Consider the following 25,378-nt stretch of genomic DNA (forward strand, 5'->3'; position numbering starts at 1 on the left):
TGTGTGATTTTTTAAGGAAGCAACCACTAAACGCCCCATGTGCTTACAACACATACTTTGCTTTTCTAGTATAAATTCCTCTGTCTTCTGAGAAATAGTCAAAAAACTTTGTCAATGTTTTTAAAAGTTACAGTTTGGAACCGTCGAAAACGCAACATGTATGTAAATTTCTAGATATTGGTAAATATGTAGTTAGAACATATTATGGTCAAATATTCGAAAATTTGATTGAATCACGAAAGCTGCAGTAAGTCAATGAGGAATTATTAAATAAATCTGACTTATTGACGGCGACCGCCCTTCGGTTTAAGCCATTGTTTTTCTGACATTATGGCTGTCATCTGTACCCAGTACTTTTTGACTTATCTCGTAGTGGCAGCTGAGTCACAATAGTCTCATTCTTTTCGTACTGACAGAAATGGACACGGTCGTCAATCACAGTGGAACCAACACAGCTAGAGACAGTAACTCTGCTTTGAGATTTGATGTGTTGGTCACTAATACTAAATGTTTGATAATCATATGATAAATATTAGTTAACTTCTAGATCTTTAATTTGCTTTTTGATCAGCCAATCTGGATTGGGCGTGAAGTCACGTTTGTCTTCCTAAATTCCGAAATTCAAAGACTTGAAAATATGTGAATAACACGGTGTACACAACGGACCTTACTGTTAACATTAAATTACAGATCAACGCTTCAATTTTACTTTGACACATATGAAACTCGTAAACATTAATACGTTAAGGTCCAGATCCTTTAGTTCCGACCTACCAAAGTGACCGGGTACTGCGTGCTGTCTGGTTCATAGTGTCCACGCAACGTATCTGTCCTGCAGAACCTCTAACCTCCTTTCGGTACAGTCGTTTGACTTTACAGAACTGTATTTTTTCGTCTTGCTGTTTGAGATTGGCATGTAACCACAAACAAATTTACATTTCATTTACTTTGCATCGTTTTTATATTAAACTTTCATTGTCACAACATAAAAAGTTTCTCCAGATTGTGAAACAATAATTTTTAATGCGTGTAGAAAAGTTCCACGTTTTGTAAACTAAAATTATGATGTAAATGTAAAACACTTTTAAAAATAATCATCATGATCCACCATATTAGCGTGCACAGCAATAAATGCATTATATCACACAAATATACCTGTTTTCGCAGTATCCATTTGTTGATCTGTTCTTATGTTATAATATAATGTTTATAACTGTTACTACATAACACTATATTGAGACATAAAGACAATTTGCATATATTATCACTGAGCCCTTTGGTTTAATTTATCGAGGAGGCTTCATCCTTTGCAGTTACTGTTATTTCATTTACCGTAGAGCCTGTACAGGACATCCAAGAAATATTGCGACAGACTTCGAGGGGTTGTAGAAGGCGTCTTGATCAACAAATCGAGAATAGGAAATCGTGTCCGAAAACTTTTTCCAACGACGATACAGAGCGTCGAAGTTAAAACTCCTGCCGCTAGGCTACAGCTAACGTGACTTTGAACGCTAATGGACCGCAGGCGGAACGTCTCTCAATGTTGTTTGTTATTTAGTGACCGCGAACCACGACTGATTGCCACTATCGACAGTGAAGAAGGTAGCGCTGGTTGGTGTGTACAAACGCCTTGTCTGCTATGAATGTGATGGTTCATCGTTTCGGACACGGGTTTCAATCCGCCGTTAATTTTTCTCCTTGGAGAGGTCGCTTGGAGAACGCGGACTTCATATCACGTGAAACATAGCCGTTCTTTCAGAACACGTACTTCAGAAAGTGAATTTCAGAATGCAAGAGGTCTTCGTCAGAAACAATTTTTGCTCAGTGTAGCAATGTATTTAACACTCCTCTCTCCGGGATTGGATGAAGAAAAGTCTGAGCGCTAATATATAAGCCGGTGTGCGTCAGCTGGCGGTAAAATGATTTGTCGAGACGTCCATCCGACTTCCGTATTAGTAAAACATCCAAAAAAAGTGTCTTCCTTCTTTGCCTGTATCGACAATGAACTGACCGTTTGATGGTAAATTATATGAAATAACGGACAGAATAGCTATTGGTTCTCCGCTGTCCCCAGCATTGGCCAACTTTTAAATGGAACGTTTTGAGGAGAGTACATTAAATTTGACTCCCCTTCGTCCATCCTCATTTTATCGCTATGTTGACGACACCTTTATGATTTGGCCACACGGTGTAGAACCTCTTGAGCACTTCCTTGAACATATGAACAGCATGCATCCGAATATCCAGTTCACTTTCGAGACAGACAGAGAAGGAATGCTGCCATTTTTAGATGTTTTGGAACAACGAAAGTCGGACAGACGTCTCGGCCACTCAGTGTACTGCCAGCCGTGACAACAGATATAATCTTAGCGTTGCATGGAAGCAAGCTCTCGATGCAGAGAAGAGGCAGAGATCTTCGTCTCAATGTTTACGCTACCACGGGAGCGGTGGTGTCACCAGTGCAGACGTTGGCACCATCTGCGACACCATTACGTAGTTACCGATCAGTCAGGTCTTCTATGGGCTATAAAAAGCCACTACAGCAATAGCTTAGACAGTCAGTTGTTCCTGACGAAAGCGATGTAGGTAATCGTCCAAAGATCGAGATTTTACACTCCACTGACGCGTCACGAAGTTTTATACGACAGTGTCGTCGCGAAACACTTCGTTCTCATATTCTACATGCTTAGTTATGCAAACGGTAAGCACTTCAGAAGAACTGCACAAAGTAGATGGGAGTAAAGCCCCCTGCTTTCTGTAGATAAGAAACGATATTGCAGCGGGTTTATGCTTCAAAAATCGAGTTTGTATGTTGGTTGTTGGTGAGATAACTGTGTAATAGCTCTTGTAAGAAAGATAAACGTCTCCCACAACTTGTCGGAATTCAACAACGATAGGATCGTGATCTTTCCGTTTATCCTCCTGCGATATTGCGGCCAAGCTGGTCGGGAAACCTAAAGCTGTCATTCGAATATGATATCGAAGAGCTTAGAAGGGCTATACTGAAAGCCCCGCAATACCTCAATGGTCCCACGCGATTAGCGCCTGAGAGGGTTTAACAATGTCACACACTTGAGTCATAAAATGGGCTTGTTTGCAACAAGGTAAGTTCCCACACGCACAGTGGAATGACCTCCGGAGTATCTTTGACTCTCGATACAGTGACATTTCGTCTTTCTTTGACGCGGAACAGAAAGAGGCACGCTGACACTGGCGCACACAGTGACAATATTGGGATGCAGAGGTGGCATCATTTCTTCAGAAAAGTCCCAGATCAGCGGAATAGGACCACGATGGACGTATCTGTGTGTGTAGGCTCTGAGGAGAGCGAATGTTGCCAAATTACATTCGTCATCGTCATACTGGTACAGCACCTGGCATAACTGTACAGGATCCAATTTGGTAAACAACATTATAGCATCCGATTGACATACCTGATAATTTCGACACAAAAAGTTACATTTCTAACTTCTTAAGTCTGATGAATGAGACCTATCTTCCCTTATGCCAGTGCTGTCCACAGTAAAAACAGAGTGGGTGTTCGCTTAATGAAGTTCTTACCATCTATTACCCAATGAAAAATCTGGTCAAAGACTGCCGAGATACTGACACGCTATCACTCGCTAGCCGTGGTGATTGGTGAATTCTAGCATAAACAGTGGAATAACGTACACACCTGTGCGTCATTCGATGACAGTTCGACTCTATCAACAGCTGTGCCAAAACCCACCTCGCTCTGTTCGCCCATGAGACACAGAAATCAGTAGTTACAGGTGCCCAAGTAGATGCCGTATTCCTTGTCTTCCGTAAGGCATTCGATACAGTCCCATATTGCCACCTAATGAACAAAATACGAGCTTATGGAATATCAGAGCAACTGTGTGACTGGTCTGGAAAGTTTCTACCAAACAGCATATCATTCTGAACGCAGAGATGTCTTGAGATATAACTTGAGATATAAAAGTAACTTCTGGAGTTCCCCGGGGGAGCGTTATAAAACCACTGCTTTACACAGTATATATACAGGGTGATTCAAAAATGCATGTAAATATTTTAAGGGTGTATTTGTGAGGTAAATATAAGACAAAAATGTTCTATAAATGTTTTTCCATAAACGTTTAATTCCAGAGTTATCGTTAAATACGAAAGTCATGTCCGTATCAAAACGACGGCAGTGCAAGCAGCAGGATGCCATATTCTGGTACGTAATTCACATACGTATCTCCCAACAGTTGATTCGAAACTGCATGAATAGTGTTTGTTTTTGTTTGCACGTGATGTTTACTCCTACTGTACGGAAGATGGCGCTGATGTTGTTGGTAACGGAAAAGTACGTCCTGTCGTTCATTCATCGTCGGAAGGCCAAAGGTTTCGTGCACATGATGTACTCAAACAGTGAGTATGCTGATATGCACCTTGTGTATGGTGCAGCAGATGGAAATGCACTTGCAGCAAGACGAAGGTTGAGTGAGCTGTTTCCAGGAAGACGGTTACCACGTCATCAGACGTTTGTATCTGTGGACAGACGTATGCGGGAGTATGGCATTCGTCCTGGGCCGCATTCAGGTCGACCACTTGAGCATGCAGTGAACGTCGAGGAACATGTTTTGGACCTGGTAGACCAAGATCCATCTATCAGTACGAGACAAATTAGTGCAGCTGTACGACTTCCACAATCTACTGTATGGCGGCTGCTTCGGAGACAACAGTTGCATCCATTTCACCTGCAAAAAGTGCACGAATTGACACCTGAAGACTATCCTCGCCGTCAGCAATTCTGCCAGTGGTTACAAGAGCGTCATTTGAATGATCCAATGTTCATTCGGCGGATATTATTCACAGATGAGGCCATGTTTACTCGTGCGGGTGTAATCAATTCGCATAATATGCACCAGTGGGCTGTCGAGAATCCTGGCGCGAGAATTGTGCGTGGATATCAACATCAATTCTCCATAAACATTTGGTGTGGTATTGTGGGGAATTACTTACTCGGACCTCATGTTCTGCCTCCAAGGCTTGAATGGGCACGCGTACTGCGAATTTGTGGAGGGAGAATTGCCTGGATTGTTACAGGATGTCCCTCTTGCAACACGAGCCACCATGTGGTTTATGCACGATGGTGCTCCCGCCCATTACAGCCGCAACGTAAGGGCGTACCTCAATTCTGCGTATCCACATCGATGGATAGGTCGCGGAGGACCAATTGCTTGGCCAGCCAGATCACCTGACCTGAACCCTTTAGACTTTTATTTATGGGGCCGACTAAAGACATTGGTGTATTCTTCTGCAGTACCGAACAGAGAAGTGCTACAACAAAGAATTGAAGGTGGTTGTGAAATTATTCGTGGAGAGTTGAACGGACTGTGTGATGTGCAGAGATCATTGATGCGACGAGCACGGGTCTGTCTGCAAGTTCAGGGACAGCATTTTGAACATGCATTGCATTAAGATTTGTGCAAATACAGTACAGTACAGTACAGTCTGTAAAATGCTTCAATTTTCCTTAGTTATTGTGCATTGCTGTAGTTGAATCAACAGGACCTAAATTAATACAGTGTTCGCGAGGAATTGTTTCAGTTTGTTACGTCACATTTATTTATCAGTTTGCGTTGTTAGTCCAAATGCACTGTAATTAAACTGTGAACTCTGGGAATTAAATACCTTACGTTGTATTGAATGTATTATCCTGTTTTGTTCATAACTCTGTAATAAGCCAAGTATGGAAAAAATTGTATAGAACATTTTTGTCTTATATTTACCTCACAAATACACCCTTGAAATATTTACATGCATTTTTGAATCACCCTGTATATAATGACTCAATAGATAATGTCGGAACTTCCATGTGGCTTTTCGCAGATGACTCTGTTGTATGCAGAGAAGTCACCACGCTATAAAATTGTATCGAAATGCAGGATGTGCATCAGAGGATCGGTGCTTGGTGCAGAGAGTGGCAACTGAGCCTCAACATAAAGTAACGTATTCCGAATACATAGACAGGAAGGTTTTTATTGTATGATTACAAAACTGAAGAATAATCACTGGATGCATTTACTTCCATAAAATGTCTAGGAGTAAGCGTACGGATCGATTTAAAGTGGAACAACCATACAAACTTAATCGTGAGTAAGGCACATGCTAGACTGAAATTCAGTGGAAGAATCCTCAGCAAATGTAGTCCATCAACAAAGAAAGTATCTTACAAAATATTCGGTGGACTAATACTCGAATAATCCTCATCAATACGGGATTCATATCAGAAATGACTGATAGAGGAAATAGAGAAGCTCCAAAGAAGACCAGCTCGTTTCGTTACAGGTTTCATTTAGTGAGCGCGAAAGCTTCACGGAGATGCTCAGAAAACTCCAGTGGCAGACACCGTAAAATAGGCGTCTGCATCGCCTTATAGTCTACTGTTAAACTTCAGATGGAGTACATTTCCAGAGGAGGCACTCAGTGTATTGCTTCCTCGCGAAAATACCATAAGATAAAATAAGAGAGATGCGAGACCCCACAGAGGCTTACGAACAATCGCTTTTCCCAAGAAAGATACGCCACTGGAACAGGAAAATGGTACACAATGTACCCTGCGCCACACTTTATAAGATGCCTTGTCGACTGTAGATGTATATGTAGATGTAGGAAGCTGTTGCAGTCATAGGTGGCGGCTCTGTGTACCAATAACCGCAAGTGTACACAGTTAAACCACCTACAAAGGCAATTCTGTATTCTTTCTACTAGGATGCACATGCACTATGAGTTAAATTTCATTGCTTGCTATCCTTCCTGGGGTTATAATTTCGATGTCCATCTGTGTATTTTACAACTTTTGTAGTGGTTCCGTAACGATCTCTTTTTCAGAGCTACAAGATAACCATTAGCCAAAGGAAATTTTCCTCCTAAAGCATTATTTCGTTGCAGCAAGCTGCATTATGCTCAATAGCCACCAAAACACAAGCTGGACATGTACAGTCGTGCTCAAAAGTATCCGAACGACCTGAATTGCATTTCGCCTGATTCGCATGCAACCCACGTAACGCAGCTGTCTAGCAGGTCCTCTAATCGCCCCTCGGTACAGTCGTTTGACTATTGAAAATGGTTCCTACAAGTCACCACTAGAAAACACTGCCCTGTACCGCAACAACTCAAGATGTAAAGTAACACCACGGTACTACAAATGTCAGGGAACATCTTATCACAGATAAGACGGTTCTTCAGGCTTGTAAACTCACATTTATTACAATAAATGACATAAATGAAATGTTGCCACTCCCATTATTACGTCAGATAGGTAATTCACGTAGTAAGTTCGTCGTATTGATGATTTACTCTTCAAAATAACATACCGTACTTATTATTTAATACAAAATGACATTAAAAATATACGTTATTCACAAGCAGCTAGTTGACAATATGTATGAACTTCAAATGACACGACGAACCGTCTCGTTCTGCATATGGATTCAAACCCAGGTCATGCAGACTAATCAAAGACTTCGTGACTGACGGAAACTGACAGTCATTCCTGACTAGGCATACAGAGAGTGATATACCTCGATTTTAGACAATATCAGTTAGCAAATATCAACTTTAAATTACATAACGTAAACATTGTTAACGGACGCGATTTCCCACCCAGCATCTATTGTCCTTGTTAACGAACTACGAGAGATGTTAAATATTGCTACTTCACAAGCAACTTACTTGAAATGCCGTGAGGTAAAGCTTTGTGTTGGACAGGGATTCGAACCCAGAACCTAACTGGATTGTCATCGAAGCACAATCAACTGTGAAATATCGGATTTTCTCGGCAGTAGCTAGATGTTTTAACTGAAATGACGAGACGAAACATTAATTTTTTCTTTCCCAGGACTCCAACCTGGCACCTATCGCTGTTATATTCTGGAGAAAACGAACATTAAAAATAGGTTTGTTCCACCAGCAGCGACTTGTGAGCATGTTTGAACTAGAAATAATATGACGAAGAGTTCAGTGCTGACTGGGAATCGAACCCCACACATATCGTTGTTGACTGCACACAAAGAGACGTCAGCTACCGAATTTTTCTCCACCAGCAGCTCGGAATAACATCCTTGAATTTACAATGATATCGCAAACAGTTCTGTGTCTCACTGGGACTCAAAAACGTCAGATACCGTTAGAGTTGACAACGAATGAAAATACATTCAAAATCAAAATTATTACCCACCAGCAGATAGGTGTTCTCATGCTAGAGCTTGATAATAGATAATGAAAGCTTTAGTGTCGGGCCAGGATTCGAACCCTTTCGTCCGCAGCTCATGGTCGTGCGGGAGCGTTCTCGCTTCCCACGCCCGGGTTCCCGGGTTCGATTCCCGGCGGGGTCAGGGATTTTCTCTGCCTCGTGATGACTGGGTGTTGTGTGATGTCCTTAGGTTGGTTAGGTTTAAGTAGTTCTAAGTTCTAGGGGACTGATGACCATAGATGTTAAGTCCCATAGTGCTCAAAGCCATTTGAACCATTTTTTTGAACACTTTCACGCGCAATATGTGGAGATGTTGAGGAATCTGCAGTTTTGAACAAACAAAAAATTGCAGCCGAGCTGTATTGTCACGAAGGGATCAAATTTCGGGATAAGGGCGGTCTGAGTTTCATTCCCAGATCAGAACCAATTTTATCGACATACAGAAGCTCAAATAAAAGATGGAATAAGTGTCCTGTGACCCTACATAGCGTTTGTTTCGTCACTAGAAATAAATAACTAGTATAAGAAAGGTTACTGTTGACAGACTTTCTACGTGTCGCGACTCCTGACTTTATAGTATAAGAAAGGTTACTGTTGATAGAGTTCTACGTGTCTAGCATCAAGCCAAGAGACCACCAAATTCTTTTCTCCATTACCCATTTTTCTATCATAACAATGTTGCGCCACACTGGATCAGAATTCTGACACACAGACTCCCTGTAGTGGTTTGCAGCATGTTCAGTACATTCATTTACTTAGTTGACCGAATCGCCATGAACTAGCTGCCTCGGCTACCCAGTGCATACATTCGACTCTATTTTGTAATCACCGAAATAAAGTCACGTAACTGACACCTACACAGAACTACCAACAGTGTAGGATGTAGAAATTTAAACAGGAAGTGTTCCTTTCGACTTGAGCTACTCTATTGCGCTATCTGTTTGTCAAAAGCGTCGTGCAGTGCAAAAGAAAAGCTGTAACTGTCTGTCTCTCAGAAGTCTAGATCCGGCCATATGCATTATCTCACAGCACTGTGCAATACGCAAGTTCTGGAGGAATTTCTGTTGAGTTCTGGAGGTGTTGTAGCTCTGTCAGTTAGTTCATAATGGTTCAAATGGCTCTGAGCACTATGGGACTCAACATCTTAGGTCGTAAGTCCCCTAGAACTTAGAACTACTTAAACCGAACTAACCTAAGGACATAACACACACCCATGCCCGAGGCAGGAGTCGAACCTGCGAGCGTAGCAGCCTCGCGGTTCCGGACTGCAGCGCCAGAACCGCATGGCCACCGCGGCCGGCTCTGTCAGTTAGTAGCGTAACGGTAAGCCTCGCGCACTGTCGATAAGACGTCGCGAGTTTGGGTACATTCAATGCTACATTTTTTAAAACGCCATACTGCTGTCTGCTGAAGTTATCGATCTAATGGAACTTTGAACATAAGTCCCTTCACTTCTCAACCCAAAATAGTCGCATGTGGAAAGAGGGCTAACTTCTGCGACATTTTGTTCTTTTCAGGTTTAATAGATGACCAGGCTGCAGATGCATCTCGAAACTTTTGTATTATGTATGGGGAGAGCGCATCATGCCAAAATACGTCAGAAATGTATTTTCTACATTAGCTGTCGTGTGGCAGTGGCATTTTATTCTTCATAAAACCTTGACAGCTTTGACTCAGAACAAGTTTTCTACATGCATGTAATCAATAAACTGCATGTGCATAACATCAGAGAATTCGCATATATCGTTGATGATTAATTTGTCACTCATGTTAACTAATGTTTTAACAACACTAAAAAACCGTACGAAAATTGTGCACTGTATTATAAGAAATGAAATAAAACTACCCAAGATAACCTTATGACGAAAGTCTGTTTCTATAAAACTGAGTATCTGCACACAATCGTGCTTCTACCGGCACGAATTAGTAAAATACTAATCACTTAGATTTCGATTGGTTCTGTGTTTGATCGGTATGCTGTGTCATACTCAATTGGTATGCAAAAGTGGCATTTCATAAATAAAGTTATGTATTCCTAGAATCCCAAAATTTGTTTGTCAGCAGCAGAAAGAAGCGTTACCTGTTGTGCAGCATTGTAAGTTTTTCACCATTGCACTATGAGCCGAAAGTATTTTCTTGCGAATTCCTTATCGATGTGTGATCTGACTGTAGATTTTTCACAGAAGGGATAAAAACGTTACAGTCAGCAAGACTGGAACCGCAACCATAACAGACGCTTTCTCTGAAGTTAGCACGTTTCCACAAAGCTAGGGAAGAGGCATGCATCTAGGTCTCCTCTTACGAGACCAGTACTGGCTAGAACTCGTAAATCGCTATTTAAATGACAAGATTAGATGCGATTTTCACGTGCAATGACTTTCCTGGGCAGAAAACAGTAAATTTACAATCTTTTGTTACATCTCTAGCGTTAATAATAACTCGGATTATTCAATGGAAATGACAGGAAAAATCAAGTGAACTTTGAGGCTTAATTCCGTGCACACCAGGAAGTAACTCGTCGATCACAGAGTTGCCAAATATACCTTGCCTTGTTGCCAAATCTCAGTTACATTACTAGCAGGAAGGAGACGATGTGATCCTACAGTGAGCTGGGAAGTGACCATAGCTGACGTCTAAAAGACGCGACTGCTACTGCCTGGAATACGTAATCCGTCTGATTCACATTTCTGTAACTGGGTTTAGGGACTGGAGCGTATTTACTGATAATACTCAGAACTGACTGCAAAGTAAGCTTCATAAATCAGTAACTCTCATAGTTGTTTTTATGTATCTTTCGTAAGTGTACTCAAAACTAAGAAAATCATTGACGAACGTTTTCGTCTCTTCGCCGATAGTCGAGCACAACAAACAAATAAAAATGAAAACAGACTGTGTGTGTGTGTGTGTGTGTGTGTGTGTGTGTGAGAGAGAGAGAGAGAGAGAGAGAGAGAGAGATGGAGAGAGATAAAAATAAAAAAGAATGAGAGAGAGAGAGTAAAAAATTGTTGCAAAGAAACTGAATCATGGTATGTAAAGAAATCTTTCACTAAAATGACACGTTCTACATCATTACAAAATGTCGTATTCATGATCTATGGAACAAGTATTAATCTAATCTAATCTAATCATATCATATTGCTGACTAGTCATGAAGAGGCACGAATTACAGAAATTTTCGCCAATATCAGTAACCAAATCTAAATAATAAAAAAAAAGACGTCAGTTTTTGTATTAAACCGGAACTCCTTTCAAGACCCCTTCGTCCCTCTTAACTAACCACGAAAGTGGTGTGATATACCTCCATTCAGAAGGAGCAAAGTGTTCATGCATTTAAAGATGAAGCGCATGATTTAAAGTTCTGTGACGGTGATACGAGCCCAGCATGCAATCGGATTGTTAACTAAGTAAAATCAAATGTTACGTTTCGGTTTTTCTTACCAGCTGCTAGATGTTAGAATCTATAATAAGGATACAAATTTTTGTGCCTGAGCGACAATCACCGAGCGAGGTGGCGCAGTGGTTAGCACACTGGACTCGCATTCGGGAGGACGACGGTTCAATCCCGTCTCCGGCCATCCTGATTTAGGTTTTTCGTGATTTCCCTAAATCGCTTCAGGCAAATGCCGGGATGGTTCCTTTGAAAGGGCACGGCCGATTTCTGATCCCATCCTTCCCTCACCCGAGCTTGCGCTCCGTCTCTAATGACCTCGTTGTCGACGGGACGTTAAACACTACTCTCCTCCTCCCTCCTCCCTTGAGCGACAATCGAACCGCACACCTACCGTCCTTCTTTATCACCCACGAACATAGTTTAAGTAACACTTGCTTACTCACCAACAGTAAGATGTGTGCGTGTTTGACCAGAAATAACGACACCTATTGCGATTGTTGGCAACACATATTAAAAATGCACGTTAATTTTCACTAGCAGACTGGAATGCACGTGATAGGGCTTGAAATGAAATTATGAATATTTTTGTACTGGATCAGGATTCGGACCCACATACGTACCTTTGGAGGAGGCCTAGAGAAGATTGCAGTCTTGGGAAAAGGAACGAAATGATTGAACTATACTGTTCCGAGAGATTCAGATCCTCGAAAGATGAGATACGAATTCGAATCACAGTCCAGCACCTAATTTTTCAACGTCTCTAGTTCAATCAGGTACAAGAAAAATAAGAGCCCTGTTCCTTTAAATGGCTATCGCTTCATCAAATAAAATAAAATTTTGTAATGTAAGTAAGTTTACTGGAGACAGTATTTCTGTTTACCATGATTTCCACCTATGTCACTTCCCAACGTAAACCGGCTCTGCCCAATTGGTAATGAAGGAACGTGATGTTTAATGCGGATTCTGGATTATAATGTCTTTCTCTTGAGGTTATGATGTGTTGGCAGAAGAGCCAACACCGTATAGCTAGAGGAGGCCGAAATGCACGCGTTAAAGCTCACGCAGGCTGGCGTGAAGTCTGGTAAATGACAAGGAATTATAGTAGCCAAAAATAGTACATAGCTTCTGGAATACTTAACTTTAATCCATAATTGTTGTACATCGCTCTTGATGATACATAAGTGCAATCTCAATATACACTGTTAATGGCGCCTTGCTAGGTCGTAGCAAATGACGTAGCTGAAGGCTATGGTAACTATCGTCTCAGCAAATGAGAGCGTATTTGTCAGTGTAGCTTCGCTAGCAAAGTCGGCTGTACAACTGGGGCGAGTGCTAGTACGTCTCACTAGAACTGCCGTGTGGCGGCGCTCGGTCTGCCATCACTGACAGTGGCGACACGCGGGTCCGTCGTATACTAGCGGACCGCGGCCGATTTAAAAGCTACCACCTAGCAAGTGTGGTGTCTGGCGGTGACACCACAGTTTACCAGAGGTAAAGTAAATCTCTTTGTGCCTCTTAAAAGTAAATGCCTGAACCCACGCATTGCTCCTGTGATAGTTTGTTCCACCAGACCATTGTGGCCACATTTCCCAGCCCCAGGTGTGTGCTGTAATTGATGATGTGCTTAGCTTACAAAAAATGCGAGTCTATTAAATGGTTAAGTAGAAGCAATCTTCTGACGTGGAGATTATGCTATTCTCATGTCAGCAGGATGTAAAGACTCTTCTAGGCATCATAGCCTCGATGTAAAGCCATTTTGAAATAGTCACTAATTCAGCAAATTTCTTAGTTCGAGAAAATCCACTGTGAAGTGTGAAGTTACCGGGTAATTCGATTATTACCGTCATTGTTACTATCATTTTCTTCATACCGTTGCTGGAACACATGTACTTGAAGATCATTTAATGCCTTTTCGTCATTATAGAAGTAGTTGCTCAAGAAGAGGTTCTTTCCCTGTCTACGGAGTCCTTTTTATGTTAATATCAAACATCAGCAATTACTCGCAGATTACATTAAAACTAAAGTAATTGATGAAGACGTTACTTGATAACAAAAACGCGCTGCCTTTCTTAATTTACTTGCGCCTAGAAATGGCTGTCGAATACTGCCAAACCAAAAGCCAAGGCATCTTACTGCCTTCCGTTATACGTCGCTGTCAGCTCTTCCACAAGATTTGGTCGACGTGACCTGTTTCAGGTTGTGTATGGCAGAGGATGTTTTAGAAAATCAATTGTTTTCCTTTGCAATAAACAGAAAGATTTTAATTGTCAGCTATCCAAGTTTAAAATTTTCGCGTTATTAGTTCAGATTTAATATTCACTCCTATAATGTAGGAAAGAATTTCACAGTTGCAAAACCCGCATCCGACTCATTGACCTTATACTTAGTCCCTGAACATAAATTCTAGCTCAGAGTGACACCATTTTAAGTAACCTAATGTAGCAAAGACTGTCTTCCAGTGCTCTTTTTCACTGGGAAATATGCAATTCACTCATTGAGCTCCAATAGCACACTGTAACAATAATTTCTGTGTGTATGCAATGCAGGTGGATTGTGGAATTTAGTGGTGCTCTGTCTTCCACTTCTGTATACAATATGCCTGACCTAAACAGGCCCTTTATCATTACAGGCCCTGGGCAGTGCAACATCATTGTGACAACAGTAATGTGCTTATACTGACAGCCTCACTGTTCGTTCTAGCTGATTTTGTAATCATTTAAATAAAACAACATGACCTTCCATTGGGAGACATTTCGTCCCCCTTTTCCTTGTGTGAAATTTGTCAGTAAGCTTTTTGCCTTCCAACCAGCAAAATGCGGCATAGTACAGCCAGTAAACGACTCACAAACCACGATTAATGCCGTTAAGACAATTTCTTTAAACATTGTCGTAGCTGAAGGAATTCAGTTTCTTGTTAAATCGTCTTATGCAGCAACGGTCACAGATATCTCAAATAGGAAAAGCACTTTACCCAGGTACGAAGGTTGTGAGACAAACTTCCCACAGTTTGAGTCAGGTCGATCTTTTCGTCTTATAGCACTGCATATGTATTTTGTCTAAGAGGTATCACAAGTAGTGTTCCTGTAGCTGTGGGAATCATTGGTTGAAAACGAGTTTAACGCCAATGGGTACAGTACTGCTAAATATTCAAAATGATTATCACCCTGTCTGAGTTCATGCACAAACTGAGGCGTATTTATAATACGGTAGCTAGACTGTGTATCCTTGTCTTCCTTGAGTGGGCATTACACATAGGTATACAATACTGGCCGGCCGGTGTAAAATTAACATTACAGATAGTTTTGAATATGACAAATACTGAGAGAGTGACTCATTCTCTGCTGGCCGCAGTGGCCGAGCGGTTCTAGGCGCTTCAGTCTGGAACTGCGCGACCGCTACGGTCGCAGGTTCGAATCCTTCCTCGGGCATGGATGTATGTGATGTCCTTAGGTTAGTTAGGTTTAAGTAGTTCTAAGTTCTAGGGGACTGATGAACTCCGATGTTATGGCCCATAATGCTCAGAGCCATTTGAAGCAGCCATATACAATACTATGAATACTTCGAACGCTGTAGCTAACGTTGCTCTCATAAAATAATTTTGTTTTGTTAATTTTTCTGGGTGTTCAGCGTTAAATATATGTTGTAAATACAGTCTTAAACAAAAAAATTGTCCGTAAGGTGGACAATACAATCGTGCTGCCATCAGAATTCTATGTCCGGCAATATGCTCGATCTGGCTACATTGTAGACTGCGTCACTTCCTGGAGGAAGTCTTGAGTGCAGTGTGAGTGCATCATTTTCCACTGCGACTGTACTCTTGAGGTAAAACGCAGGACCAGCTACTACGGCATCTGGCAACCGAGAGCACACGTCGACATAATTTTTATCACCCCCTTCCTCTCGGTTATGAAGTTACGAGTGTATTTCAAGCGAATCTACAAAATATTTCGCTTTCTGTCACATTGGTAATAACAGTTTGGTTCAACAATATTTTAGCGAGAGATTTCTAGGCCGACCATCCGTCTCTGAACACCGCATGCGTCTGAGTTCTGTGTGACCCGTTTGCTGCCTACCGGCGGGGGCTGAGGCACTGCGCTGCCTTCTGCCGGCAACGTCTGCTCCACTCCCCACTCTCGACGATGTGATATGCTTTAATATTGTTGAGTGGTGACCCATAAAATCTGCCTACAATTTGTGTTTCACACTCTATTGCACCGGAGGCACAAAACCGATTTTATTTGGTGAGTATTTTATTACACTAGTATGCAATACATCAATCACAGGTGCAATGCGTGGGTTCAGGCATTTACTTTTAAGAGGTACAAACAGATTTACTTTACCTCTGGTAACCTCAAGAGAAAGACGTTATAATCCAGAATCCGCATTAAACATCACGTTCCTTCATTACCAATTGGGCAGAGCCGGTTTACGTTGGGAAGTGACATAGGTGGAAATCATGGTAAACAGAAATACTGTCTCCAGTAAACTTACTTACATTACAAAATTTTATTTTATTTGATGAAGCGATAGCCATTTAAAGGAACAGGGCTCTTATTTTTCTTGTACCTGATTGAACTAGAGACGTTGAAAAATTAGGTGCTGGACTGTGATTCGAATTCGTATCTCATCTTTCGAGGATCTGAATCTCTCGGAACAGTATAGTTCAATCATTTCGTTCCTTTTCCCAAGACTGCAATCTTCTCTAGGCCTCCTCCAAAGGTACGTATGTGGGTCCGAATCCTGATCCAGTACAAAAATATTCATAATTTCATTTCAAGCCCTATCACGTGCATTCCAGTCTGCTAGTGAAAATTAACGTGCATTTTTAATATGTGTTGCCAACAATCGCAATAGGTGTCGTTATTTCTGGTCAAACACGCACACATCTTACTGTTGGTGAGTAAGCAAGTGTTACTTAAACTATGTTCGTGGGTGATAAAGAAGGACGGTAGGTGTGCGGTTCGATTGTCGCTCAGGCACAAAAATTTGTATCCTTATTACAGATTCTAACATCTAGCAGCTGGTAAGAAATACCGAAACGTAACATTTGATTTTACTTAGTTAACAATCCGATTGCGTGCTGGGTTCGTATCTCCGTCACAGAACTTCAAATCATGCGCTTCATCTTTAAATGGCTCTGAGCACTATGGGACTCATTTGCTGAGGTCATTAGTCCCCTAGAACTTAGAACTAGTTAAATCTAACTAACCTAAGGACATCACAAATATCCATGTCCAAGGCAGGATTCGAACCTGCGACCGTAGTGGTCTTGCGGTTCCAGACTGCAGCGCCTTCATCTTTAAATGCATGAACACTTTGTTCCTTCTGAATGGAGGTATATCACACCACTTTCGTGGTTAGTTAAGAGGGACGAAGGGGTCTTTAAAGGAGTTCAAGTTTAATACAAAAAGTGACGTCTTTTTTTTCAAGTCTAGATTTGGTTGCTGATATTGGCGAAAATTTCTGTAATTCGTGCCTCTTCATGACTAGTCAGCAATATGATATGATTAGATTAGATTAGATTAATACTTATTCCATAGATCATGAATACGACATTTTGTAATGATGTAGAACGTGTCATTTTAGTGAAAGATTTCTTTACATACCATGATTCAGTTTCTTTGCAACAATTTTTTACTCTCTCTCTCTCTCTCATTCTTTTTTATTGCCGGCCGAAGTGGCCGTGCGGTTAAAGGCGCTGCAGTCTGGAACCGCAAGAACGCTACGGTCGCAGGTTCGAATCCTGCCTCGGGCATGGATGTTTGTGATGTCCTTAGGTTAGTTAGGTTTAACTAGCTCTAAGTTCTAGGGGACTAATGACCTCAGCAGTTGAGTCCCATAGTGCTCAGAGCCATCTTTTTTATTTTTATCTCTCTCCCTCACTCTCTCTCTCTCTCTCTCTCTCTCTCTCACACACACACACACACACACACACACACACACACACACACACGCACGCACGCACGCACGCACACAGTCATTTTTCATTTTTATTTGTTTGTCGTGCTCGACTATCGGCGAAGAGACGAAAACGTTCGTCAATGATTTTCTTAGTTTTGAGTACACTTACGAAAGATACATAAAAACAACTATGAGAGTTACTGATTTATGAAGCTTACTTTGCAGTCAGTTCTGAGTATTATCAGTAAATACGCTCCAGTCCCTAAACCCAGTTACAGAAATGTGGAAGATCAAGATGGCACTCTCCGAAACCTTGTAGCAGACGTTGGGATGACAGAGTACAATCTACGGCGACAACATCAGATGAGACCGAACTCCCACCAAGCACACCAATAGTACACGAAGCAGTTCCAGCGACTACGGATGCTGTTCCGTCTGGAACGCACTCTGTGACGACAACATCAGTTTCGACCAACCTCCCGCCAGGTACAACGATGGGGCTCGAAACACTTCCAGTTCCTACGGATGCTTTTCTGTCGGGCAGCCGTGATTCCCTACAATCTGAGGACACGGAAGGAAGATCACGCAAACAACGTTCCCCGAAAAGGAGGAAACGGCGTCGTCGTACGACATCTCCTAGGGATGACTTCCCTTGTCCCGACGACGATGTGCCTGTGGACCAAGACGACACAACAGCCTCTACGAAACAGGATGAGGCAATGGAAACTGTTCGATCAGACCCGCAGCGGTCTGTCACATTGACGGTACCGGGACGTGGTGATGCTGAAGAGGAATCACAACCAGTTGGTTCTCCAGACGCAGATGCTGTGGCTATGGACACGAATATATCACTGCCTGCAAAGATGTGGTATGACGATATTGAGGAGGCGTCGGACGTCATACAGAGGCAGCCGGCACTCACGAAGACGGCCTAATAATTGCTGAAGGTGAAGGGAGAGGGGCGAGAGAACGTCTTCTAACTCAGCCCCCAGCGCCGATGCAGGGAGATGTTGTTGCGCCTCGACAGAGTGGGATTCAACGCCATGCGAACCGTATTGTGACATTAAATATAAATGACGTGCGTTCACCGGCCAAAATACACCTACTGAAGGAAACGATTTGGGCATCTGATGTGGATATTGCTTTCCTGCAGGAAGTCCACATAGCTGCACTCCCATACATCGCAGGCTACCAATCCTATTCGTCACATGGAGATTACAATGGGAGTGGGGTGGCAGTTTACGTGCGAGATGGCTTCCCAGTGGAAAACGTGTGTTACCTTCCGTCGGCCAGGGGAATGGCTTTCACGACGTTTGGGACAAGCATCATCAATCTTTATGCACCGTCGGGAAACAATCGGCGGCGGGAAAGGGCGCGATTTTATGCAGAAGACATTGCCCCACTATTCCATGGACGGTATGAATGTGTAATAATTGGTGGAGATTTCAACTGTGTTCTCAGCCAGAAAGACCAATGGCCGCAAGCAAACATCAACCAGGAGTTGCGAATCGTTGTCAACGACCTTGTACTTAGTGACACGTGGGAATTACGACATGGAGATGCACCGGGATACACCTATGTGACAAGTCATTCGGCGAGCAGGTTAGATCGAATTTATATCTCACGGGCTTATGCAAATGATGTCCAGGACGCGGAACGCTGGCCATTGGCATTTTCCGATCACAGCGCTTACATCTGTACGGTGCTTCTTCCCCGTAGAGAGGTGTGGAACAGTAAGGCCCCGTGGAAATTAAACATTCAACATCTACATGATCTTGAATGCCGTCAACGGATCCTTGAGACACGAACGATGTGAGAGCGAAGGGTTGGAAGGTATGCGACGAAGCTTGATTGGTGGCTGACTTGTACTAAACCGGCGCTTCGCCGTACGTTGATCTCATACAGCAGGGAGATGGCAGAATGGCGTCGCCGTACGACCGACTTTTATTTTGCAGCGCTGCGCGACCTGGACGATGGTCCGCCGGGTCAGGACGTCTGAATCTAACGCAAAAGGATAAAAGCTAAACTAGTGGCTTTAGCTCGGAAACATCTTCAGGGAACCATGGTGCGCGCCAGATGTCACGATACGATAATGCACGAGATTCCTTCCAAGCGTCACGTCGTGAATGAACGAAAGCACCGACGACGCGTTTTGGTACGGGAATTAATTACCCGCGAAGACCGAAGAGTGACGCGTCAAGCGAACATTGTCTCTGCATTCGTCGACCATTACCAACACATCTATCGGGAATAAGCAGCCCCTGTCGATGACCTCGAACGTATAGCCACGTACGTCTCCCGTACACTGACGGTGGAAGCCGCGGGAACCTTACTGGAAGCCATTAGCTGTGAAGAAGTACATGATGCGATCGCAAAGGGTGCGTTGAATAGGTCCCCAGGAATTGATGGACTTCCTGCTGAATTTTATCGAGAATTTCGCAACGAAATGGCACCGCGATGGACGGAAATGTACAACGAGATGTTAAATTCCGATGCGCCTATTCCACCGGCTTTTATGGAAGGCCTCTTGGTGCCAGTACATAAACCGAAGCCAGGAATTACGGTCACACATTATCGCCCCATCACCCTGCTTAATGCCGACTAAAAGATCTTTGCACGGTTGCTAGCGTCCCGATGTCGTATGTTAATTCGTAGCGTTCTCTCTCCAGAACAGACGACACCGGGTGGATCGGTGAATGTGCAAACAGCTACTGGCGAATGCCGTGATGTGATAGCGCTGGCGGAGGAGTGCCGGCTTAAAGCGGCGATGGTGGCGGTTGATTTTGACAGTGCTTTTGATAAGGTGCGCCACAACTATCTGTACGCTGTACTGGAACAAATGGGATTTCCAGACCGTTTTACTGGTCTCATTAGAAGGATTTATGGGGGCGCACAATCCTTGGTACAGGTTAATGGGCGTATAGCAGGGCCCATTCAAATTCGACGATCCATTCACCAGTGCTGCCCACTTTTGATGCTGCTGTTCGCGATAGCGTTGAAACCATTGATTGGGAGGCTAACAAATTCTTTTTCTGGGATGGAACTGCGGGGCTACACCTTCAAATGTCGTGCCTATGCGGACGACCTCCTGCTGCTCGTTCGTTCTGAGGAAGAGGTGAAGACGGTCCTTGAACTGTTGTTGGACCACAGTGTGACGGCGGGTAGTGCAGTGAACATGAACAAATCGGCAGCAATGCCGGTTGGAAGGGGCCTTACGCCGGAAGTAATCAGTCCGTTTCCTTATGTGCAACGATTCCGCTATCTCGGCATAGACTTTACCTCATCTGTAAAACATACTGCGGCAGTTAAATACAGACGTATTTTACAGACAACACGTACCATGGTCCGACAACATCTCCTACGGCGCCTTGATCCTTTGCAGCGAGTCGAATATCTGAACACTTATGTGGTTTCTCGAATGGTGCATATTTCGCAGATCCTGCCACTACCACTCACTTCAATCAGCACTAGGCTATTTTGTGATGATTGGGTCGCCCCTAAAGGTGCGACACGCAACGCTCACGCTCCCTACGGACGAGGGGGGACTCGGACTTACGAATGTTCACTGCCGAGCGACGGCGCTCCTTCTAGCCACGGTGTACAAGCAATGGCGTAGCGGGCGTGATTCCCTTACATCCCGCCTACTGGATCTCCTGGTTCCAGCGTCCCTCACACCTCGGGTGGCGGTTGGCAACATTACGCCACATTTTGCGCATGTCTCAACATTTATCGTGGAACTTAGTTATATCAGAGACGAGCTTCCGCGCACGAGGCCGCCGTGCGCGAAGGATTTTTATGTTTGGCTGCTACGACGGATAAGTCGTAATGTCATTGAACTCAAACACCCCAAGTTGCATTGGCCGAAGATTTGGAGACATGTGCACCAAAAATCCCTTCCTACCTTCGTTCGGGCACTGTGGTTCTCTGTCGCCTGTGGCAAGTTCAACACCAACCAACGGCTCCATGCAATTGGACTAGTGGACACTCCGGGCCCGAAGTGTCGCCAAGTGGATGACGACCATCACCGCTTAACTTGTATCGCGGTGGAGGACTTACGGCTTCTGGGAAGACAGATGGTGGCTTGCTACCTCCGTGTGACCCCGCAACATATTACACCTGCTTCCTTCTTACATCCGGAGAGTGACTACTTTCCGGCGACTAAATCACAGTCGATCAGCTGGGTCAAAGGTTGGACGATCGCGTACCTCTATGGGGATGCTGCCAAGTCGCGACTTGACTTTTGGTATTTCTTGCAGCAAGCCCACAATGAGGTTCATAGATGGTCACACTATCGGAAAACCTTTGCCAACTATCTTCAGGCAGTCTTCCTCGACCCCCCACGCAGTTGGGATGTGCCGGGTGCAGTCGGTGTGTGCATTTGACAGCTGATAATGAACCTCACGCTTCTCTCACCGCCCAATATGTAATGCACATACTATACGATGAAATGATCTACATGTTCCTTTTAATAGAGTGATCTTTATGGAAAATATATAAATCAATCAATAAATAAAAATAAAATAAAATAAAAAATGTGGAAACGTGCTAACCTCGGAGATAGCGTCTGTTATGGTTTGCGGTTCCAGTCTTGCTGATTGTAACGCTTTTATCCCTTCTGTGAAAGAGCTACAGTCAGATCACACATCGATAAGAAAATCGCAAGAAAATACTTTCGGCTCATAGTTCAATGGTGAAAAACTTACAATGCTGCACAATAGGTAACGCCTCTTTCCGCTGCTGACAAACAAATTTTGGGATTCTAGGAATACATAACTTTATTTATGAAGTGCCACATTTGCGTACCACTTGAGTATGGCACAGCATACCGATCAAACACAGACCCAATCGAAATCTAAGTGATTAGTATTTTACTAATTCGTGACGGTAGAGGCACGCTTGTGTACAGATACTCAGTTTTATTGAAACAGACATTCGTCATAAGGTTATCGTGGGTAGTTTTATTTAATTTCTTATAATACAGTGCACAATTTTCGTACGGTTTCTTTTAGTGTTGTTAAAACATTAGTTAACATGAGAGACAAATTAATCATCAACGTTGTTGTTGTGGTCTTCAGTCCTGAGACTGGTTTGATGCAGCTCTCCATGCTACTCTATCCTGTGCAAGCTTCTTCATCTCCCAGTACCTACTGCAACCTACATCCTTCTGAATCTGCTTAGTGTATTGATCTCTTGGTCTCCCTCTACGATTTTTACCCTCCACGCTGCCCTCCAATGCTAAATTTGTGATCCCTCGATGCCTCAGAACATGTCCTACCAACCGATCCCTTCTTCTAGTCAAGTTGTGCCACAAACTTCTCTTCTCCCCAATACTATTCAATACCTCCTCATTAGTTACGTGATCTACCCACCTTATCTTCAGCATTCTTCTGTAGCACCACATTTCGAAAGCTTCTATTCTCTTCTTGTCCAAACTAGTTATCGTCCATGTCTCACTTCCATACATGGCTACACTCCATACAAATACTTTCAGAAACGACTTCCTGACACCTAAATCTATATTCGATGTTAACAAATTTCTCTTCTTGAGAAACGCTTTCCTTGCCATTGCCAGTCTACATTTTATATCCTCTCTACTTCGACCATCATCGGTTATTTTACTCCCTAAATAGCAAAACTCCTTTACTACTTTAAGTGTCTCATTTCCTAATCTAATTCCCTCAGCATCACCCGACTTAATTTGACTACATTCCATTATCCTCGTTTTGCTTTTGTTGATGTTCATCTTATATCCTCCTTTCAAGACACTGTCCATTCCGTTCAACTGCTCTTCCAAGTCCTTTGCTGTCTCTGACAGAATTACAATGTCATCGGCGAACCTCAAAGCTTTTACTTCTTCTCCATGAATTTTAATACCTACTCCGAATTTTTCTTTTGTTTCCTTTACTGCTTGCTCAATATACAGATTGAATAACATCGGGGAGAGGCTACAACCCTGTCTCACTCCTTTCCCAACCACTGCTTCCCTTTCATGCCCCTCGACTCTTATAACTGCCATCTGGTTTCCGTACAAATTGTAAATAGCCTTTCGCTCCCTGTATTTTATCCCTGCCACCTTCAGAATTTGGAAGAGAGTATTCCAGTCAACATTGTCAAAAGCTTTCTCTAAGTCTACAAATGCTAGAAACGTACGTTTGCCTTTTCTTAATCTTTCTTCCGAGATAAGTCGTAAGGTCAGTATTGCCTCACGTGTTCCAACATTTCTACGGAATCCAAACTGATCTTCCCCGAGGTCGGCTTCTACCAGTTTTTCCATTCGTCTGTAAAGAATTCGCGTTAGTATTTTGCAGCTGTGACTTATTAAACTGATAGTTCGGTAATTTTCACATCTGTCAACACCTGCTTTCTTTGGGATTGGAATTATTATATTCTTCTTGAAGTCTGAGGGTATTTCGCCTGTCTCATACATCGTGCTCACCAGATGGTAGAGTTTTGTCATGACTGGCTCTCCTGAGGCCGTCAGTAGTTCCAATGGAATGTTGTCTACTCCGGGAGCCTTGTTTTGACTCAGGTCTTTCAGTGCTCTGTCAAACTCTTCACGCAGTATCTTATCTCCCATTTCATCTTCATCTACATCCTCTTCCATTTCCATAATATTGTCCTCAAGTACATCGCCCTTGTATAAACCCTCTATATACTCCTTCCACCTTTCTGCTTTCCCTTCTTTGCTTAGAACTGGGTTGCCATCTGAGCTCTTGATATTCATACAAGTGGTTCTCTTCTCTCCAAAGGTCTCTTTAATTTTCCTGTAGGCAGTATCTATCTTACCCCTAGTGAGACAAGCCTCTACATCCTTACATTTGTCCTCTAGCCATCCCTGCTTAGCCATTTTGCACTTCCTGTCGATTTCATTTTTGAGACGTTTGTATTCCTTTTTGCCTGCTTCATTTACTGCATTTTTATATTTTCTCCTTTCATCAATTAAATTCAATATTTCTTCTGTTGCCCAAGGATTTCTATTAGCCCGCGTCTTTTTACCTACTTGATCGTCTGCTGCCTTCACCACTTCATCCCTCAGAGCTACCCATTCTTCTTCTACTGTATTTCTTTCCCCCATTCCTGTCAATTGTTCCCTAATGCTCTCCCTGAAACTCTCTAGAACCTCTGGTTCTTTCAGTTTATCCAGGTCCCATCTCCTTAAATTCCCACCTTTTTGCAGTTTCTTCAGTTTCAATCTGCAGTTCATAACCAATAGATTGTGGTCAGAATCTACATCTGCCCCAGGAAATGTCTTACAATTTAAAACCTGGTTCCTAAATCTCTGTCTTACCATTATATAATCTATCTGAAACCTGTCAGTATCTCCAGGCTTCTTCCATGTATACAGCCTCCTTTCATGATTCATCATCAACGATATATGCGAATTCTCTGATGTTATGCACATGCAGTTTATTGATTACATGCATGTAGAAAACTTGTTCTGAGTCAAAGCTGTCAAACAAGGTTTTATGAAGAATAAAATGCCACTGCCACACGACAGCTAATGTAAAAAATACATTTCTGACGTATTTTGGCATGATGCGCTCTCCCCATACATAATACAAAAGTTTCGAGATGCATCTGCATCCTGGACATCTATTAAACCTGAAAAGAACAAAATGTCGCAGAAGTTAGCCCTCTTTCCACATGCGACTATTTTGGGTTTAGAAGTGAAGGGAATTATGTTCAAAGTTCCATTAGATCGATAACTTCAGCAGACAGCAGTATGGCGTTTTAAAAAATGTAGCATTGAATGTACCCAAACTCGCGACGTCTTATCGACAGTGCGCGAGGCTTACCGTTACGCTACTAACTGACAGAGCTACACCACCTCCAGAACTCAACAGAAATTCCTCCAGAACTTG

At 42.9% G+C, this 25,378-nt stretch overlaps 1 protein-coding gene across 1 annotated transcript in view; it reads left to right on the forward strand.

The window, feature by feature from the left end:
* Positions 1–4,301: 4,301 nt before the first annotated feature.
* The window catches only part of LOC126158394 (agrin-like), a 422,061-nt gene continuing 400,984 nt past the window's right edge, over positions 4,302–25,378 (forward strand). Inside the window, exon 1 of the mRNA XM_049916440.1 lies at positions 4,302–4,395. Coding sequence (XP_049772397.1) covers positions 4,302–4,395 — 94 coding nt within the window. The remainder of the gene's footprint in view (positions 4,396–25,378) is intronic.

Source organism: Schistocerca cancellata, chromosome 2 (assembly GCF_023864275.1).
Source record: "Schistocerca cancellata isolate TAMUIC-IGC-003103 chromosome 2, iqSchCanc2.1, whole genome shotgun sequence".
Taxonomy (NCBI): domain Eukaryota; kingdom Metazoa; phylum Arthropoda; class Insecta; order Orthoptera; family Acrididae; genus Schistocerca; species Schistocerca cancellata.